Source organism: Drosophila guanche, unplaced genomic scaffold (genome assembly GCF_900245975.1).
Source record: "Drosophila guanche unplaced genomic scaffold, DGUA_6, whole genome shotgun sequence".
NCBI lineage: Eukaryota > Metazoa > Arthropoda > Insecta > Diptera > Drosophilidae > Drosophila > Drosophila guanche.
In genome coordinates, this window is record NW_022995743.1 from 383,663 (window position 1) to 401,837 (window position 18,175).

The window sequence follows — 18,175 nt, forward strand, 5'->3', positions numbered from 1 at the left end:
ATTACATGTTGTCTAGCCTGACAAAGTGGTTGGGTTTTGCGGGTGCAATTGATTTGGCTTTGATTCTGCTTTTGTTTTGTGAACAATTTTGAGATAGAACTGTAAATTTGGGGAAAACAAAGGAACAAACAAGCTGCAATTCCACAGCAAAAAAAAAAACACAGATACATAAGCATACACATATGTATGTACATAGATACAGACGCAGCGTCTGCTACGTGACCTCCTTCACTCCCTCCTGCCACTGCCCAACAACCCCTCACTTGGCCACTTCATGGCGTTGCTTCAAATTCACTTCACTTCGTTCTTTTCTCTAGTAATTTTCTGTAGCCTTCCGTCCCCTTGTCCCTTCACCTATGCACATATTTAAGTCTCGTTCTGTAGAGATGGGTCGTTTTCGCTCACCCCCTCTTCAACCGTGTCGAGAGCTGTGCGCCACTTTTTTCATGTCTTCATGCGTGTTGCACGAAGAAAAACAAACAAAATAAAAACAAGAAAGAAAGGCTCTTCTTGTTGGACAAAAGCTTGTGGATACCCTCGTTGCAGGAAGATTGTTTCTATGGTCTCGATATGTATTAACCATAATCGTCCGAGTTGAGGCTTTGACTGATCTATGAAAAACAAACATTCCGCTACAGCTCCTTCACAGATCTTACTACGTGCATTATGAGTCCGATACAAAAAGTTCATTATTCTCGTAGTACCCTCTGAAAGGGTACGAAACCAGAAAGAAACAACGACAATGACGAGGATGATTGTTAGAGTGTGCCAGCAGCCACAACAACAATGGTCATATTGTGTAGCGAAGTCAAGTGACGGGCGACGGTAATCACACACACACACAAACACCCTCCCACGCTCTTGTGGTACGCATAAAGTATGTACATATGTATTTGTATTTGTACTACTTTCCATTGCATAACTGAAACCGGGCACTTTTCATTTTTTACGCTTTCCTTAGAGCAGAGTCCACTTATTGGACTTTTCCCTCTGCGTCGTCTCGCACTCGAATTTCCGGTAATGAAAACCTTGTTGTAGCACCTCTGCCCAACCACCCACTTAGCCACACCACCTTGTCAGGTGCAATTTAGTTGCTCACTCTAGCTTTTACTTTTTTTGAAGCACTGGAGCACTGTACATATGTACATATGTATGTATTTGTGCGACTATTTGGAATAAATCGATGAGAAATGAGGCAAAAGAGCAATTGGAACACAGGAAACCAAATGACTGCACTGCCTACCCGACTCCTTCCATATCTGATAATAGCCTGTCAACTTTGGTGTTATTGTTGCTACTATTATTATTACATATTTCCATTGTAAATTAATATCGTGAAAATAGCTGCAGCAAAAGAGAGCACAAACGGGAGAACGCTTTTCGATTGACCAAGCACTTCAATTGCGTTTCCCATTCCCTATCACACTCTACTCGTATACACATACATATGTATGTACGTGCATGTGTACATGGCCTGTCCGTACAATTATGGATACGTACAGATCTGTACACTATTTGAGCTAGAGTGTGTTCCATGCCAAAACTTTGTGTAAACAAAGAATGAGAGAGGAGAGATTTGTAAACAGTGTGCAGGAATGAGATGAAATGAGAATTGCCAGCGGAATGTTCTGATGATGTGTTGACTGTGCGAGAGTGTGGCAATTGTATGTACTATGTGTGTTCACACATTCCCCTGGCAACGAAAGTCCGCAAAAGAAAAACAAAAGACAGGGGAACGAAGAACAGAAAAGGGGAAATTGGAATTGAAACTGAATTCGAAACTGAAATCGAAACCAAGTTGAAGCATGCGCCGCCGACTTTGCGGATGACTCATCCTCCTCATCCAAAAGAACGCGAGAGAGACAATCTAGAGTGAGAGAAGACGGGGAGGGGTGGATAAACATAAATAAGACAGTCACGATTTAAATCCCCATATTCAATGCAAGCGCGTGGCTGCGTAAACGACGGCCCCAGACTGAGGGGTGACCCATAACCGATGGCCGATAAGTAGAGTGGAATGCAATCGAATGTAGTCATCTGAAGGACTTATGGCAAAGAAAATGGGGGTGATGATATCCCACGGGATTCCACATTGCAAATATAAGTCTCCAGCTTGCACCACTGTGGATCAGTAATGTCTGCTCTTTGGAGCTGTAGGACCGCCCCTAACAGCGCAAATGCATTATGCCACGCCTTGCGTCCTACAGTACAGTCCAAGGTACAAGGTACAAGGGCAGTTTCTGGGGCAGAGAGCATTTGTCATATTTCCACCAGCAACGGGCAGCGAGGTGAAACATGAAAGCAGGCATACGCAAGGAGGCGGCAATGGCGGAAAAAAAAGAAACGCAGAACTACAATTGCGCATATTTTGTGCAGGAATAACTTGGGAAGCCGGAGGGGTGCCGAGGAGCGTGGAGCATGCGGTGGCAAACAGATGTACAAATGAGTGTGCCAAGTGGGAGTTATGGGGGCTGACGATGCCACTGGGGCTGGTACTGTGTATGGGGCTGCACATGCACCCAAGCTGGCAGCAGGAATGCAAAGAAAAACAAAAGCCGCAGATGGGAAAGGAGAAAAAGCATTCTAAATCGAGGCACGCTTCTCATTCGGTTTGTTTTTTGTGTGCGTAACATTCCCGGGATAGATGGTGAGCGCAGGCCAGCTTCGCAAAGTGGCTCTTATTCTGCCGCAGGACAGCCGTCTGTGTGCAACATGGCGTAAGAGTCGTACCCTACCCCTACGCCAGTGTCTGAGCTATCACCCATCACCTTCCTCACTGCATCACTCACCTTGTATACGTCGCCGTAGGTGCCGGAGCCAATCTTCTGAATGAGCTCGTATTCGTCCTGCGGATTGCGCCGCGAGATGTCCGAGCTAAGGAGGTTGGCGTTGTGGTGGCTGTGCGCGGCGGCCATTTTGAGACCGAGTCGAGTCCCCGATCGGAGTCCGAATTCGAGGTCGAATCCTACCAGCTGATGCTCTCTTTTTGGCTCTTCTTTGCGTTCTCTGCTTTCGTTCTCTCACTATCGACAGATTTTCTTTGGTTTTATTTTACTGGTGATTTGTGGTCGCCCATCGATAAAGATCACAATGCATTTTGTCCGACTGCTGAAAAGGGCAGGCGGGCGGATTACACACACATTAGTCACACACAAATACACGCGTGCTGCACACACAGACTTTCAATTGCGTAACGTTAACTGGACTTCTTTGTCTGGATCGAAATTAGCCCAACTGAAACAATTAGCAAATAGGAAATTAGACAAGAACGGGATCGGATACGGGGAACGGCAACGGCAACGCAGACATTTGCAATATTATGACGCAGAAAATTGTGGAAACAAAAAACAAATCAAACAGCACGAACAACTCCAACAACAGCAGCGGCAATGCTAAATGGAGGGTATGGCAGATGTACAGTGCGGCCTCCCAAAGCTATGCCTGCTTCCACCTTGTACTTGAAATACCTTGCGAAGAATGATAAACGCATTGCAGCGTTTGGCAATGGACAAGAGAAAGCGTGTTTTGGCGGGGGGGGGTGGGGGGCACAAGCTTTGTGCTTTGCGGGGTAACAGAACAAAAAGACTGTCTTGTTTTTCTCTTCCGTATGCACTTTAATCGGCTATTGTTTATTGAACATAGCGCTCGACCACAGTCATGGCATAGATTCCCCAATTGGGAATATGCACAGACAGAATAGCGACGACACACGCGACAACAAAAACAAGGGCGTCGCGACACACTGCTTCGTCGACGAAGGCGAGGCGTGTCGCTTTGTCGCCTGACGACTGTGTTGTTGTGGTTGTTGTTCTAGCTGCTGTTTGTAAATTTATGAGAAACGCACCGACGCAAACACGTGTCTGCTCCCGAGCTTACTTTTAATTTTCTTGGCTCACGGAGAATTTTGCCAATTTATTAGTTTATAATAATTTCACGAACGAAAAATTTCACATGCTCCGCGCAGCCAAAATGTTGTTGTTTTTAATTCGTAGACTTTTGTGTGACCGGATTTAAAGGAGAAATCTACCCGTCTGACCCTCAGAAATACACTAAAATATACTGAAAATGTACCGAAAAACACCGTTGCCAATATAACATTTTCCTTGATTTAGATATTCCGCTTAATATTACCAGGTGATTGTGACTCTAAATTCTTAAATTAAAATTTTACCCGATTACTGAATCAATACTTTGAAATCAAGCTTATTATAATAACTCTTATTGCGTACCGTACAAAACAGTGTCCTTTTATCTAACATGGTAACTACGTGAATACTCCACATTTGGTACATACCAAATACATATTTATTACAGAGTCACCAAAAATATTTAACTGAATTATTAAAGGATAGAATGTCGATTAAAGATTAAACTGATTAGAGACACATGAAATTGAAGAGAAAAATGGCAATTTAACTTTAACATATTAAATTCTGTCGCACAGGTTGGCAGCCATCCAACTATTCAGCTGGGTGCTGGGCATGTTCGTGAGCTTGACGGACACCAGAGGCTAGGACTAACATAAGTATCTAACTTTCTGATTAATAATTTCTTCTAATTTTTATTAACCCGCGAGATATCGATATCGAAAATAAATACTTTAAATACATTACGACTTTTTACGCCATTTCAACTTTCAACCAATCAGAAATTTACTCTCTTGCTCTCATATTTGCGTTTCAAATATGAGCAAATATATCCATAGAAATATACCAAAATTAGTATAATTTCACACTTCCAAATGTACCGTACGGTAAGTACGGGGGGCTACGTCATTCGACTACTTGTTGCTTGTCAACCGTTCTATGTATACCCTATTTCCAGTTTGTTGCTGGCCCATACGAATTTATGCTGCCAACAATTTATGGTGTGGTACTAAGTTTTCTAAGATCACGACAGATCGAATACATTTTTCCTGAAGTCGTTAGAAGATGGCCTGAAGGCCTGTATCACCGGTATAAATTGAACTCGATATTTTCGTGCGATAAGACAGTCGCAATTTATAAAGAAACAACACAGTCTTCACTTTCTTGATGTTCTGATTTTTCAAAGCGATTTTAAGACTTTGGCGCGAACTTGTACCGAATCCGATAACGTTAGGCTTTTACCAGTAATTTCAATTGAACAATTCTTAGTTCGCTCTTATTTTGTACAATTATTATTCGTGTTTATAGAAAATACAAAATATCAAAGGGGTCTACTTGTTGACACAGAGAAAGGTAAAAAACGAAACCAAAGAACTTATTGCACATGGGTGTGTGTGTGTGTATATAAATAAATAACATAATTTATCAAAGATTTCGATAGCCGAAGTGTCCTGCTGTTCCTCCTTCTAAGCATAGTAATTCGATTAAGTGTCCTCGGGGCAGGGAAGGATGATGAATGAGGATGATCCTTTACAGTTTCCGTATACTCCGATCTGCCGCAGCCGAGTTAAGTTTTGTTCTGTGAAGAAAAACAAGTAATATCAGATTAGTTGGGTCTGAAGAGGCAAGAAAATTCAATAAAACTAAATAAAAAATGGAATGGAGCTGTTAATTTAGTACACAACACAGTGGTTTGGTAGAGCAGAACAAGGAACTTCCATGCAGATGGCTTACCCGCCTAAAGAGTGGATAGTTCTCACACGTCCAATAACTCAACGTATCTAGAACTGAGGCAGTTTCGAAGAATCGAAGGAGGAGTTTCAGAAGGATAATTGATTGAGTTCTTACGTATCGACCGCTGCCGCCCTCAAAATAATTATTGTATTGTGTTTTGTTTGTTGATTGTGCTGCAGCTAAGCCTACTGCTCAATGTCCATCCTGTGTCCGTGTGGTGGAGCGAGATGGTTGTGTGGTGATCGAGTGGTGCGATGAAAGAAGAGCTCGGATTAATGTCGAGACAGAAGACAACGGAACTGAATTCAATTGCATTTATGGCGTGGCCAAGCTTGATGGATGAATGGAGGTGATCAGATGATCGTAGTGGATGGTTAGCAAGCAGTCAGTAGAAGCCGAAGCAATATTGTACATAATTCAAGCCAAATTTAATCAGAGCTCTAAACGCTCTTCCGACGCGAATTCAAAGATCAAAATAATTGAATTATTTGCAAATTGCTGGTGGTAAATATTTAACTGCATTTGGCGGAGTTTAAAAAAGAAAAATTACGAGTATTTATATTGATTTGGTAAACAGATAATGCTTTAGATAACTAGGTTCAGATCTCTCTCTGTGAGTACCGGGTAGGAGCTTCTAATAGGTTTAAAGGGTATGTGTTGGTGTGTGTTTTGTGTGTGTTTTGTGTGTATGGAAAGAGAAAAAATAAAACGAAATCAATAAATTAGTATGGGGCCAGTCCCCAAAATAGGGTTTAACAAGGGAAGGAGAAGGCGCAACCAAGCCCGAGGGTATCGATCCCGGCCACTTACAGTTCCATGGAGAGCACCGTGGGGTTGGGACAGGCCTGTGGCGCCCGTACGTGACACTGCTTGTGACAGATCAGCTGGCAGTCGCGACATTCGTATCCCTGCTTGCCTGGCCTCCGAGGTATGGACTTCATGCAGATCGAGCACTGCAAGCCGCTTCTGTAAGGTCATAATAAGGGGATTGTAGGATTGTGGCTAAAAGTTCGAGGTGAGAACTTACCCGCTCAAATGCTTGGCAATGAAGGTGTGATCGTTGTAGATGTGCAGCTTGGTACCCTTGCGGCGCCAGCGCGGTCGCTGGGCAATGGCCAAAGGCACAATAAAGTGGCTGAAACAAAGGTAAAGCATGAGAATCACGGGATGATCAGGATTCTGTTCTTGACTAACCGCTTCACGCCGTTCTCGATGGTCTCCAGGACCAGTGTGGAGGCCTCGTGAACGTAGGTCTTGTTGCTGGCCGAGGAGAAACCTGAGATGGCCGAGGATTCTGAAATTGAAGAGCGTCGTGAGTGGTCTGTGATGGCTGAGCCAATGCCCATTCGGGGTCCTGCGTAATTTAGTGTTTATTTAAATAGTGTGTTCGAATAGCATGTCCCATAGTGGAGAGCAGATATTGGAGATTGGAGGGTGACACACAACCAAGCGCCAGATTACACCAAATTAAATATTTTGCATATGAAAATAAAGAGAAAAAAAAGATATGAAAAGATAGTGTGAGAAATAAATATAAATATGACCATTAATGCGAACCAAGGGAAGCAGATCCAAAAAGGTAAATATCCGAATCCAAATTAAAGCCAAATGTTTTGCGAAAAGTTTCGAAATATTCATAGGTGTTTGTGTGTGTGTGTGTTTAGTGTAGTGTAGTTACGGTGGGTGATCGTAGAATACATACATACAGGTGTTGGGGCACAGTTCGGTTAGCAGTTGATAGGGAGAAAGTGTATAGAGACGAAGAGAGAGCAGACAAGACAAAAAAGTTATACAGATACAGAACAATTAACTTTACAGATACAGGTACACGTGAACGATCAATGATGACATTAGCATAATGGCAAGTGAGTATATGGATGGATATCCCAACGGGTAGATAGAAAGATTATATTAAACATTAGGTTACATAAGTGCATAGATAGATATCCATATGTATGTATGTACATGAAAGAACCATCAACAGTTGGGAAATTCACGGGGGACAAGATCTAATGTCAAATGAGATGGATGTCCTGGTCGTGGCTATCTCAACCCTTGATCCGATCCAATTGTTACGTATGCAATGTAATTCAATGCAGTCCGAAATGTGCGAAATAAGCTCGTGGGGGGAGGGTGGTTGAGGCATGGCCGATTAGAACATGGACTGAGATGCTGGCGCAGGGGGACTGGGTGGACGATTGGGTAATTACCAAGTGAATTGCTTTTAGACAGAGTGGCACGATCGACAGATAATGAACGGGAAGAATCACCATTGAGGGTTCCGGTGGCGGTTCGGGGTAGTCCTGTCGATGTTGTTGTAGTATTGGCGTAGTTCGAGTTGGTGGCTGATAGTGATTTGTGATTGCTATTGGGCTGATCTGCCGAGAGGGTGCGTGTCTTGGAGCGGCTGAGCCGCTTCTTCAGGGTGCCAAAGAAATTACGTTTTTTGCTGCGCCCGCGGTCGTCCAGCACGTCCATGCCCTCGCCCGTCTGCAGCCCCAAATGGGCCCCGTTTCTAGGCAGGCTGTTCGAGCTGTAGCCCCCACCATTTAGGTTGGAGCTGCCGTTGCCGTTCCCGGCCAGTCCACTGCTCCCGTTCAGGTTGTAGTTGTTATGGTAACCGCTGCCGTTGGGCGAGGAGGCTGCATTCGGCTGCCCGAACTGAAAAAACACTCACAGAGATTAGCAGAGGACTCAGTTGCAGGGTGCAGGGTGCGGGGTGCGGGGGAAACTGCAAACTTCATGCCATGCCATGGAACTCTTGCAACTCTATTGCGAACTCTTGAACTCACCTCCGTGGTGCTGTCCTCGTTGGCGGTACCATTACCGTTACCTGTTTCGTTGAGCGGCTCACTGTTACCGCCGCTCGCCAGCGGCCGGACCTCCGTTTCGGGGTCCAACTCGAGCTCCAGCTGGAGCTGATCGGCCTTGGCAGCTGCTGCTTCGCTGGCGGCCCGCTCGAACGCCTGGGCCACGGCCTGGTCCAGCTCTGTGGGTGATTCTATGACTTCGATTCGGCCATCCTTGTTAACCTCGACCTGGTTGGGGGGGCGTTGCCGTGGGCATGGTTAGAGAAGCGCGGGGGTTAGGCAAGAACGAGCAATGGAACAGAACAAGAAACAGTTGAGATTAGCTTTACTAGATCCGGATCCTGCATGACGATGCTCATCATGAGGGGGCGGATGTGGGGGAGGTTAGAGACGCAGTAACTCAATGAAACTCAAAAAGAAACGGATGACCGAGGCTGAGTCGCTGATCCGGCTGAAATTACCTTAAATGCATTCGGATTGCTCGAGTTCTGTGCGGGTTCGGGAATGGAATGAAAGAAACGAAGAAAGAACGAAATTATAGAACCAAAGTGACAGTGGGAGTCGGGAGATGATGGACATAGTGCTGACGGAGGAGTATCAGCATTTCACTCACCCGCTGAACGCTGTGGATGATGAGGGTGCTCTTGCTAGGCTGGCCTCCGCTTCCGGTGGCGGAGAGGGCGCCGTCCTGTAGAGCACGTACCGCAGCGTCAGCCAGGTCGGCTCCGTTGCGGATGTGTTCGTTGATGGCCGGCGTGCTGAGGCGCAGGGCCTCCTTGAGCCGCTGTGGACGGGCGCCCGCCGGTATCTCGGCTCCCTCGATAAAGACAAAGTCCACGGTGATGGCCCCTGCCACGGGCTGGGTCTCGTAGGGACGTGGCTGAAGCTGCAGTAGCTGGGTGGATGCCGGACCCACGGCCAGCTCATCGATACCCACCAGGCCGAGACCGAGGAATTTGGGGGGATCCGAGGCGATCACTGGATGGTCATACACCTCGAAGAGTATCTCTGCAGACTGGGGGGAGAGTTCACTGTAAAGAAAGGAAAATGAGTTAAGGGATCAGCAGCAGAAGGTTTAGCAAGGTCTCACAAGAGGAAGTGCTCATCCCAGTAAGGTCTGCTGCCGCGTTGGGTGCCTGTCTGGTTCTTCTGGGCCGGCTCGTCCATCTCGATTACCACATATGGGTCGTGGGCGTCCCTCAGACCCTCACCCTTGACGATTTTCACCAGCAGCCGCCGGCCGGATACCATGTGCTGCGAGTCCCGCAGGCCCACACCTCCCAGGTGGTGCTCCATGTTGTGCTGTGTGTGGAGGAGGCAGAGCATGCAATGAGTCAGTGCGTGAGAGACAGAGACAGAGAGAAAGGGAGAAAAATATAAGGGTGGGTAGAGAAGGGGGCTCAGAGACAGAGAGAACACTGAGATTGGGTTAGGGCTCATGAAATTCGCCTTTAATTAGCAACTCGTGTGACATTCACTAAAAATTGTAATAATATTGAAAGTATTGATTCCCCTGAAAAGAGAGAGAGCGCAAAAGAGAGAATTCTTTACTGGTAGGAAACGGATTCGCAAATGGCAACAAGAGGGAGATGTGGAGAGGGAGAAGGAAGGCGAATTCCATAAACGAAAGGAGTCCAACACATGGCAGATATACAAAAATGGAAATATAACACAAAGGCGAAGACAGAGGGAGCAATGAGAAGTGTCTGTTTGTCTGTGGTCTTTTGTCTGTGGAGCAAAGGAGGAACAAAGTGGGATCACTGTACAGGAAAGAGTCCTGTGTTTCGAGTTCTGTGTGAAATGACAACGAGTGACGACGAACTGGAAAGACAGTCAAACCCAAGAACGGAACAGGAACCGAAACAGAAACAGAAACTAAAACAGACAGAGGCCACACTCCGCACTGCTCCCAAACGCTCACCGCCAGGGAGTCATAGTGAACGGGATAGATTACAGGCAAATCCAGGGGCTCCACCTCGGCGCGCGGGCAGGTGGAGTAGATGGAAAAATCCACTGGGTAGACGGTGTCACGCAGGGCCGTCGTAAGGATGTCGCTGATGACGGTCTGGAGCTGCTGTTCGTCCTGATCCATGGCCTTGATGGCCCCCACGCTGTTCATTGCAATGCGCACCTGTAACGAAATGAAAGGGGAAAGGTTTTCCTTCGATTCATCCCATTTACACACTGACAGACAGCACACTCACATCGGGGTAGCCCTCCACACGCATCTCGCCCTTGAGGGTGTTGTAGTTCATGGGGATGGCCATGCGGGCACGGAATCGCGACACGGTCACCTTATAGTGGGAGGTCTCTACCTTGCCCGACTTCTGCCGGAAGGTCTTCACCTGCAGCACAGGCGTGGCATCGCAGTCGAAGGTAATGAGCTGTGTAGAAACTCCAAATTAGTCCAGTCCAGGGTCACATCTCACGATGGGGTAAAGGATTACTTACCATGTCCGCAGGATTGTTCTCATCGCAGTTGCAGAAGATGTTATTCAGCCCCGGAGCAGGGCTGTCGGGCAGTACCCGCACTACTTCCACGGCCACTCCATGCTGCAAACGAAATCCAGAGAGAAATCAAATTAGTGCCTGCTGTGATCTGGTTTGGGGAATTTGCATTACGTAACCCGCCGATCGGGGATTGGGGCTTGAGGCTCAGAAGTGAACGTATTTGGGGCGCGATTCAGCGACTCAGTCGAGAGTGACTAACGATTCCGCGCTGACCTTGGCCTACGGCTGGCTCCGAATCGGGGATGGGGGAACGCGTAAAAGGCGATAAAACACAAGAGGAAAAACAAAAACAAAAACAACAAAAAAACACGTTTCGACATCGGTTACGGCTGAGCGAGTCTCAGGCGGCTAGACGGGCGGACAGTGGGGGGAAGGTAGTAGACGGCCAAAACACTGATTTCAAGTTGAAGAACAAAGGTCAATGGACGCTGGAGACCAAGCTGGAACTCGGCCATGACATCAGAGCCCAGGAAGGTGGCGTGAAAGATGTCAAAGCCGGGAACCGTCTGCTGATGTCATTTATTTATTCGCTCTTCCACTCTGAAGGTTGGGCAATGTGCAATAGGCAATGTGGGCAGACACTCACCTCCTCCACAGACTTGCGGAGCGAGTCGTTGATGGCTATCACCCAGGACATGAGCAGCTCGTTGACAATGACTAGATCGCTGTACAGCCAGCGGAAAACTTGGCTGGTCCAAGTGACAGAGCTCTAAGAAGACACAGATTATAGATTAGCAATTGGAAAGAGCGCTCCTTTTAGATATCAAAGTAGCTTACCGTTTCGGGCCCCACCACATTGGAGGGCGGCGGAACATATCGCTTCTTGCGGTTTTCCGGCCCCGTGGAGCTCTGGCGCACCACTCGACGACGCGGACCGGCGGCTCCAGCTGCACCACCGCTTAGGGGCGAGGCCGAAGAGCGACCACGACCTGCCGAGCCGCCCGTCAGAGGCTTGGAGAGATCCTCGACTTTGCTCTTGGTGGCCAGCATGTCCCTCGGCTCGGAGAGTCGCTTCTCCGGCTTGGAGGAGCTGACGACGGCGGCCGCTCCTGGGACCACGCTACTCTGGCGACTGTTGGCGGCACTGGTGGGCTTTTCCTTGTTGAGATACTTGTGGTAGAGCAGCTTGCACAGCCAGACGGAGAAGAGGGCCAGCACGGCCCACAGAAAGATGAAGATGGCTAGGGAGTCCATTGTTAAATCACCAAGTCCCTCGAACGAACAAATATAGTCATCGATTTGGTCTGCTAGATCCATCGTTTAGCAGCAGGCGGACGAGTTCCAGCCGAGGTCCAGGCGATGGTTCATCATCATTATCGTAGTCGGTGTTCTGCCGTGGTAACAGATCAGATACAGAGGAATAGTGTTATTATAATGCTCTATACTCGTAGATAGATGTACTCGCAGTATCTGGCACAGAGAGAGAGAGAGAGAGCAACAGATGAGAGATGCGATGGTGTCTGTATGCCATGAAAGGCCTCTCTCCTTCCCTAACCTCCCCCCCCCTCCCCCACAGCCCCATGGTTGGGAGTGTCTATTTATAGAAGGCGAACAATTTTCATGAAAATGAAAATATGAAAAATATATTGCCACTCACAAAAGTGGTGAGTAGAAGAAGAAACCAGCTGTAGGCACTCTCTAAACGAGGATCACTGATGGATAGCTCCTAGATCGGATTGTGCCTTACAACTTTAAAATATGCTGAGACGGAACTCTGCCCCAAAAAGGGATTTGGAGGAACTCGAAAGCGAAACGGAACCGAACAGAAGCCGAACCAAAACTGAACTGTCGCCCCTGTCTATCTGAATGGGATGCTTTGCTATGGGAAGACATGGGATATGCTCTTTTGCGCGAGAAACATTCTCTGTGTATCCGTGAAAGTGCGGATACTGCGCCGACGCCAGCAGCTCTCCCTAGAGATGGGAGAAGAGCCCCAGTCCCTGCCTTTGCATGTGCCTCTTCGGCTGGTTCGTGACTCGGCGGACGTGCCCAACTCCAACAATTTAACGATTCCATTATGGGGCTGCCGCTGACGTCATAGTTCTCTATTGTTTTTTAGATCGCAACGAAACACCGCCGAAAAGTAGAGGAGGAGACAGGGCAAAAGAGTAAAAGAGACAGAGAAGAAGTGACGTAAGGGAATCAGAGGTTGGGCTCTAGGTTTGGCTGGGGGAATGGGAAACACTTTTAACGTCTTTGTCCGATTGTTTATTCATATTTATGTACATATGTATATATATACATACATACATATGTACTGCGCTTGTTCTGCCTTTATTTTTAGATCTTTCCGTACTTTTATATTTTTCGCTTTCCCCTCTCTCTTTATTTTTCTTCTTATCTTTCTCTCACTCTGTCTTACTGCTAAATGCGACCCCTATTCACAGATTTATTAGAAACCATTTGAGAGAATTTGCATTCAACAAAACGGCCAAAGAAAATATGTAGAAAATGCTTTGCACCCCCAACCCTTGGCACTTGTTGCAGTTAATATTCGAACGTTGTTCTGTTCATGCCCAGTGAGATTGCTTTCCCCATTTGTTGTAACTTTGCTTTTCACGAAAAGCTTGTCATTGCCAAGAACAAAAATACCGAGCGTGACAGTTCGGCCATTTGTCCGTCGCTCAACCGCGAAAACCATAACAAAACGCCACTTTGCATGCGATAATCTGTTTTATATCAATAGAAATCATTCTGTCTCTATCTATCCATTCCCTCCATCTCCCCCGCTTCGCCTCTCTTTCACTCACTGTCTCTCTCTATAAAGTTGTCTATCTATAATCATTTCGTCTCTCTCTTGTGGCTCGGAAGAATCTTCTTGTTTTCTTGGTCTTTCTGCGCTGCTGACTTTTGGGCATTCTCTCGAGCCACTGGCGCGTCTGTTGACCCCTTCGGCGGGGGCACTCGCCATGGTCTGAATGGGACGTCGAGAGGGTGATTACGAGAGCAACAAGTACTCTTCTCTCGTGTATTTTTAACCCATGAAACGCACCGGGGCGGCAGAGGAAGCGCCTGTTGCCAAAGAGCCGTCCGTCTGACCCGCCCCACAGCCACAGGGTCCCGTCTGACATGTGTTCACATCGTAAGTTCATTGTTGTCGATTGACAGTAAATGTCTACGATGCACGACCTGATGTACCAACTTATAACGGGCATGGATGTGAAAAGAGTGTCCAAGTCTCACCTGGGAACGCGCACTCTAGAGAGGATAGTGCTCGAAAGAAGCTCAGCCAACATGATTTCCCGTGTGGCCTGTTTCCAGAGTAGAGCCTCTAGTCCAAGTTAATTAATGCTGGCACTGCCACTTCCAGTCTCAAACATGCAAACACTGCTTCTTGGGCAGCACAGAAGCCAGTGTTTCTCTTGTATTTAATGATTAAATGAGCCAAAGCCGTACCGCTCGGAGCTTGCAACAGCAACAGGTTGCCAGAAATTCCGTTTTAATTGCTGGCTTCGAAAGGTCAGAGGGTTCAGGTTGAATGCCCCCCTTCGGGAAAGCAGCTGCAGTTGAACGAGTTTAGTCACCTGCCTCTAGAGTGTCGCAATCGTGAAAGTTCTTGGGGAATGCGGCTGAGGCCTTCAAAGTATTCGCAATGCAAACATTTGGAATGCGAAACATCGCTAATCACATTAAAATGCGAATAAATATTGAATATTGAATAGTGAGCATTCATTTCGTAGCTAGGTGCGTAAGAGCATATAAATAGAGATGATTGGGTACAGCGATCCTAAGCCGGCAATCGGAATACAAACCACAGCCTCGAAAGTCTACGGCTGCTCTGGAGGGATAGTCTAGTCTGCCACTTGACTCATCCGACAGGGTTCCACCTTTCATGACTCCGACCGTCTAATCTTATCGAGGAAGGCGCCTCCTCGCCTTCTTCACCCGTTTATCGCATTTAATTGTTGTTAATGAATGTGAAGTGCTGCTCGTCGATACGATACGGATCTCGGGAGTTGGACATGGCAGTGACAGCAGCAGTCTCTGCCTCTGTCTCTGTCTCTTTCACCTATTAATGGGTCAATAAAATATGCCAAACTACGACACCGTGGAACAAACACTCGATGATGTCACCGAAACGAATATTCAGAGTGTACAATGCCAGTACATATTCCACTCAAATTGATAAGGCAACGGGCAAGATTTTCTACTTCTCGAACAGTGCCATGCCCCACCATGCATCGGGTGGAAGCAAGGGATAGAGATCTAATCGGGCTGCCATGCAAAGCCGGTCATAACCCAAATTGCACTTCATTTTCTGGCTCGCTCGATTCCCCGATATCGGTTGACCTTTGACTGCTTTGCCACTCGAGCGAGTCAAGGCTGACTCTATTTTTGGATGCTCTGCTCCATCACCGACTGCCAGCTGAGGACGGGAAAATGACAAACAGGCAACGAGGATTTATTACTAATATTATTATACATACGCACGCGGGAACGCGGGCACGGCTGAGCTGAGCTGAGTCAAAGTTTTACAGGGCCAACATTTGCACGCAAGCTCTCCACTCCCTAATGTATACGGATGACCACCCAAAAGGGGTGGCGGGAGACAGAGTTGCGTGCTTATACAACATCCAGAGTTCGAGGCAAAAGACAAAGTTCAGAAGACACAACAGCAGCTACGAATATTTTTCACAACTCTCAGACAAGTCAGAGCTGGAGAACCTTTCGACTTTGCCCTCTGTCTGTGGAAACTCGTTCCGTTCCTATATATGCACATACAAACATACAAACATACATTACCAATTATCGATTAAAGCTCGCCAAAGCTACAGAGAACGAATCGATTGGAGTGTGGAAATTGGACAAGTGGAGCGAACGGCTTAAGCAGGACTGCAAGCAAATATCCTCTATTGATTTTGTGGGTCCCGGATTTATTGGGTAAATGAATGCCATGCTTATGTGCTGAGCAATTTGCTCGGCCTGTGCCTACTGTCGGACTGCGACAGGTATTTGAACCCAAGCTAAGTGTTTTGACCAGTCCAGGACCCTCGGCCCGACGGGGTTGCTAGGCCAACCATCAATAATTGAGGCTTCGTGTGAACAGTTCAGAATTTAGAATTGATTTGCAACGCTCTAGCGTTGCTAGCATAGAAACCTCGGGAAGAGTTTTCAACATTTCATGGGTCCATTTCCATTGCTCTTTTCTGCCGAAAGCTTTGCCTCACAGTCGGAGCTTTTGATACCGGCAAAAGTCGTGGAGGTTGGTGGGTTGAGGGTGAGGCCGGAAAACTGCAGCAATAAAAGTTTTCGTTTGGCCCGTTTTCCCTGCGTCAGCAGCTTCAACAGCCTTTGACACAATTTCGAAATCGAGGGGTTGCTTTTAAAACGAATGAATGGGGGATGGAGACGCTGCTCACGCACTTCCCAAACCCTCCTTAACGCGTAGGCGATCGCTGGAACATCTTCCTACCACAGCAAACGCACCCAAGCGAGTCCATGTAGAGCCCATCCCATCCGCTGGGGAGAACTCCCCATTTACATAGGCACTGTACGAGCTTGAAAGGGGATGGATAGTGGGACAGCCAGAATATGAGACGGACAGGGGGTTGGTTAACTCACCATGCAGCACGGCGCAACACGTTTTGATGATTTTGTTGGTTTATCCGAAGGATGTGCGTTGAAATGTTTTGTGGAAGTAAAAAAAGATTGCATTATTAAGGAGAAACACGGAGGAGGACTTCTATCATCATTTGTTTATGTTATTTATACATTTTTGTACCGTTTCTATTTTGTCTTTTAGCAAAAATTGTCTTATGTGCTCGCGGGGAAAGTGATGGGTGGGGAAAACAGCATAGAAAATGCTCTGTGATTGATTAGTAACGTAAAGCAATAGGTGTATGTGTGTGTAAGTGTGGAATGACCCAAAGTACGTGCCACATGTCTGAAGGGTTCCAATTCGAAAATTTCGATAAATTCCAATAAAATAAACTTTTGGGCCACAAATTTCTCTGCTTGTGTTATGAGATAAGTTTGGGGGTTGGGTTCGGGTACGGGTGTAATGCAAATCAGTAGGGGAGGAGAGTGGAGTGAAAAAGCTTGCAACACATGGTAAACAAATCGTGCACTCTCTCTCTACTCACACGGTCCACCACTAGTCAGCTACTACCAAAGGCCACGTTAGCACTCCGTCGATGGGGTGGAGGCGGAGGATGTATTCCTAGCCAGAACTTTTGCACTGCCAATTTCTCATAAATGGGGTAGGGAAAATCAATCAAAACGTAGACGATTATTTTCGTTTAGTAATAACGCCGTTTAGTAATTTCTTCCGTTGTTATTTAAGGCACTCTTTGCGTAACAGCAAAGCGGGACAGATCCAAAGATCTTCTTGGATTTTGTGATCTTATCACTTTTATCGTTGATCCTTTGGATGCTGGTGAGTAAAGGGCGTCGGGGAGGCTTGGCGAGGCGAGGCGAGCAAGGGCGTGATAAATTTTACAAAGGCGCGTAAAATAAACTAAAAGAGAGACACAAATGGAACTTTTGTCAGATCTGCTTTTCACATCTGACATAAAACATAAATAAAGTTCAATGCTACTTGTAGAGTTGCTTCCGCTTATTGAAACTCGATTCTCTTGCTATTCAAATTCTCAATGTCTAGCGATAAGAAATCGTATTGTTTGGAGGGAGCTACATTTGTATTGCTTGTTTGCCGTTACACTGACAAACACACACACCCGAGCGTAAAGTGAGACACAGCACATGAATAGTTTAGTTGTTTAGATGTATCTCATTTTCAATGCCACGTTACTGGGCCACTAGCCACATATTGCAGCCAGTTTGGGCCAAGCCAGCACATACTCGGCCAACATTTGAATGCTCATTCACATCAGCAACAACAACCACTCGAAACCAGCACTGAGAACGGATCAGCTGTTTGCAGCATCAATGAAGATGCTGTGTGGTTATTGCTGTTGCAGCTCTAATACCGTTTGCTTTTTACATTTATTTGCGCGACGACTAATTCTAACAATTGCTTCATGTTAAACTCACACACGCGCGCACAGTTATATGTAAATTTGATTTTATTATTGCAACGCTTTTTAAATATTTTCGGCTATTGCCAAGTTTCCACTTCCAATGCTGTCCACGGTACAAATACACACTCACGCACGAATACACTTGACCTGACAGCGTTTGTATTGTTTTTGTAGAAACAAACGGTATTTTCTTGTTTTCAGGAAAGGTACGCCACAATATATGCCGCCGCTATTTCTCGCGTTTTGGGAACAAAAAAACACCAACCTTTACTCG

The 18,175-nt window shown here is 46.5% G+C and overlaps 2 protein-coding genes across 33 annotated transcripts in view; both read right to left on the bottom strand.

The window, feature by feature from the left end:
- Positions 1-4,006, bottom strand: part of LOC117592379 (mitogen-activated protein kinase kinase kinase kinase 5) — a 44,643-nt gene extending 40,637 nt beyond the window's left edge. For 3 of the 7 annotated variants that reach the window (XM_034286090.1, XM_034286088.1, XM_034286089.1), the window contains exon 1: positions 2,790-2,915. In XM_034286090.1, the coding sequence (XP_034141981.1) occupies positions 2,790-2,915 (126 nt within the window). Of the gene's footprint in view, positions 1-2,789; positions 3,235-3,844 lie in introns of those variants that run through there. The other 4 variants (XM_034286084.1, XM_034286087.1, XM_034286085.1 and 1 more) reach the window with 4 other exon arrangements.
- Positions 4,007-5,135: 1,129 nt separating this feature from the next.
- LOC117592447 lies at positions 5,136-17,378 on the bottom strand. 26 transcript variants are annotated; one of them, XR_004574537.1, is made up of 16 exons: positions 17,005-17,378; positions 11,699-12,165; positions 11,508-11,630; positions 10,862-10,963; positions 10,615-10,794; positions 10,332-10,541; positions 9,501-9,712; positions 9,024-9,441; positions 8,872-8,898; positions 8,393-8,638; positions 7,811-8,261; positions 6,795-6,954; positions 6,628-6,735; positions 6,411-6,566; positions 5,601-6,234; positions 5,136-5,445 (listed from the first exon to the last, which is right to left on the bottom strand). XR_004574537.1 is itself a non-coding variant. In XM_034286328.1 (15 exons), the coding sequence occupies exons 2-15, from the start codon at positions 12,176-12,178 to the stop codon at positions 5,397-5,399; spliced, it is 2,658 nt and encodes an 885-aa protein (XP_034142219.1). In that variant the 5' UTR covers positions 12,179-12,251; positions 12,519-12,698; the 3' UTR covers positions 5,136-5,396. The 26 variants fall into 26 exon arrangements, 7 of the variants coding, with proteins under 7 accessions (XP_034142219.1, XP_034142183.1, XP_034142129.1 ...); XR_004574534.1 differs by lacking the exon at positions 17,005-17,378 and adding an exon at positions 12,519-12,699 and having other exon boundaries at positions 11,699-12,251; XR_004574550.1 differs by lacking the exon at positions 17,005-17,378 and adding an exon at positions 12,519-12,698 and having other exon boundaries at positions 8,042-8,261; positions 10,365-10,541; positions 11,699-12,251.
- Between the last annotated feature and the right edge of the window lie 797 nt (positions 17,379-18,175).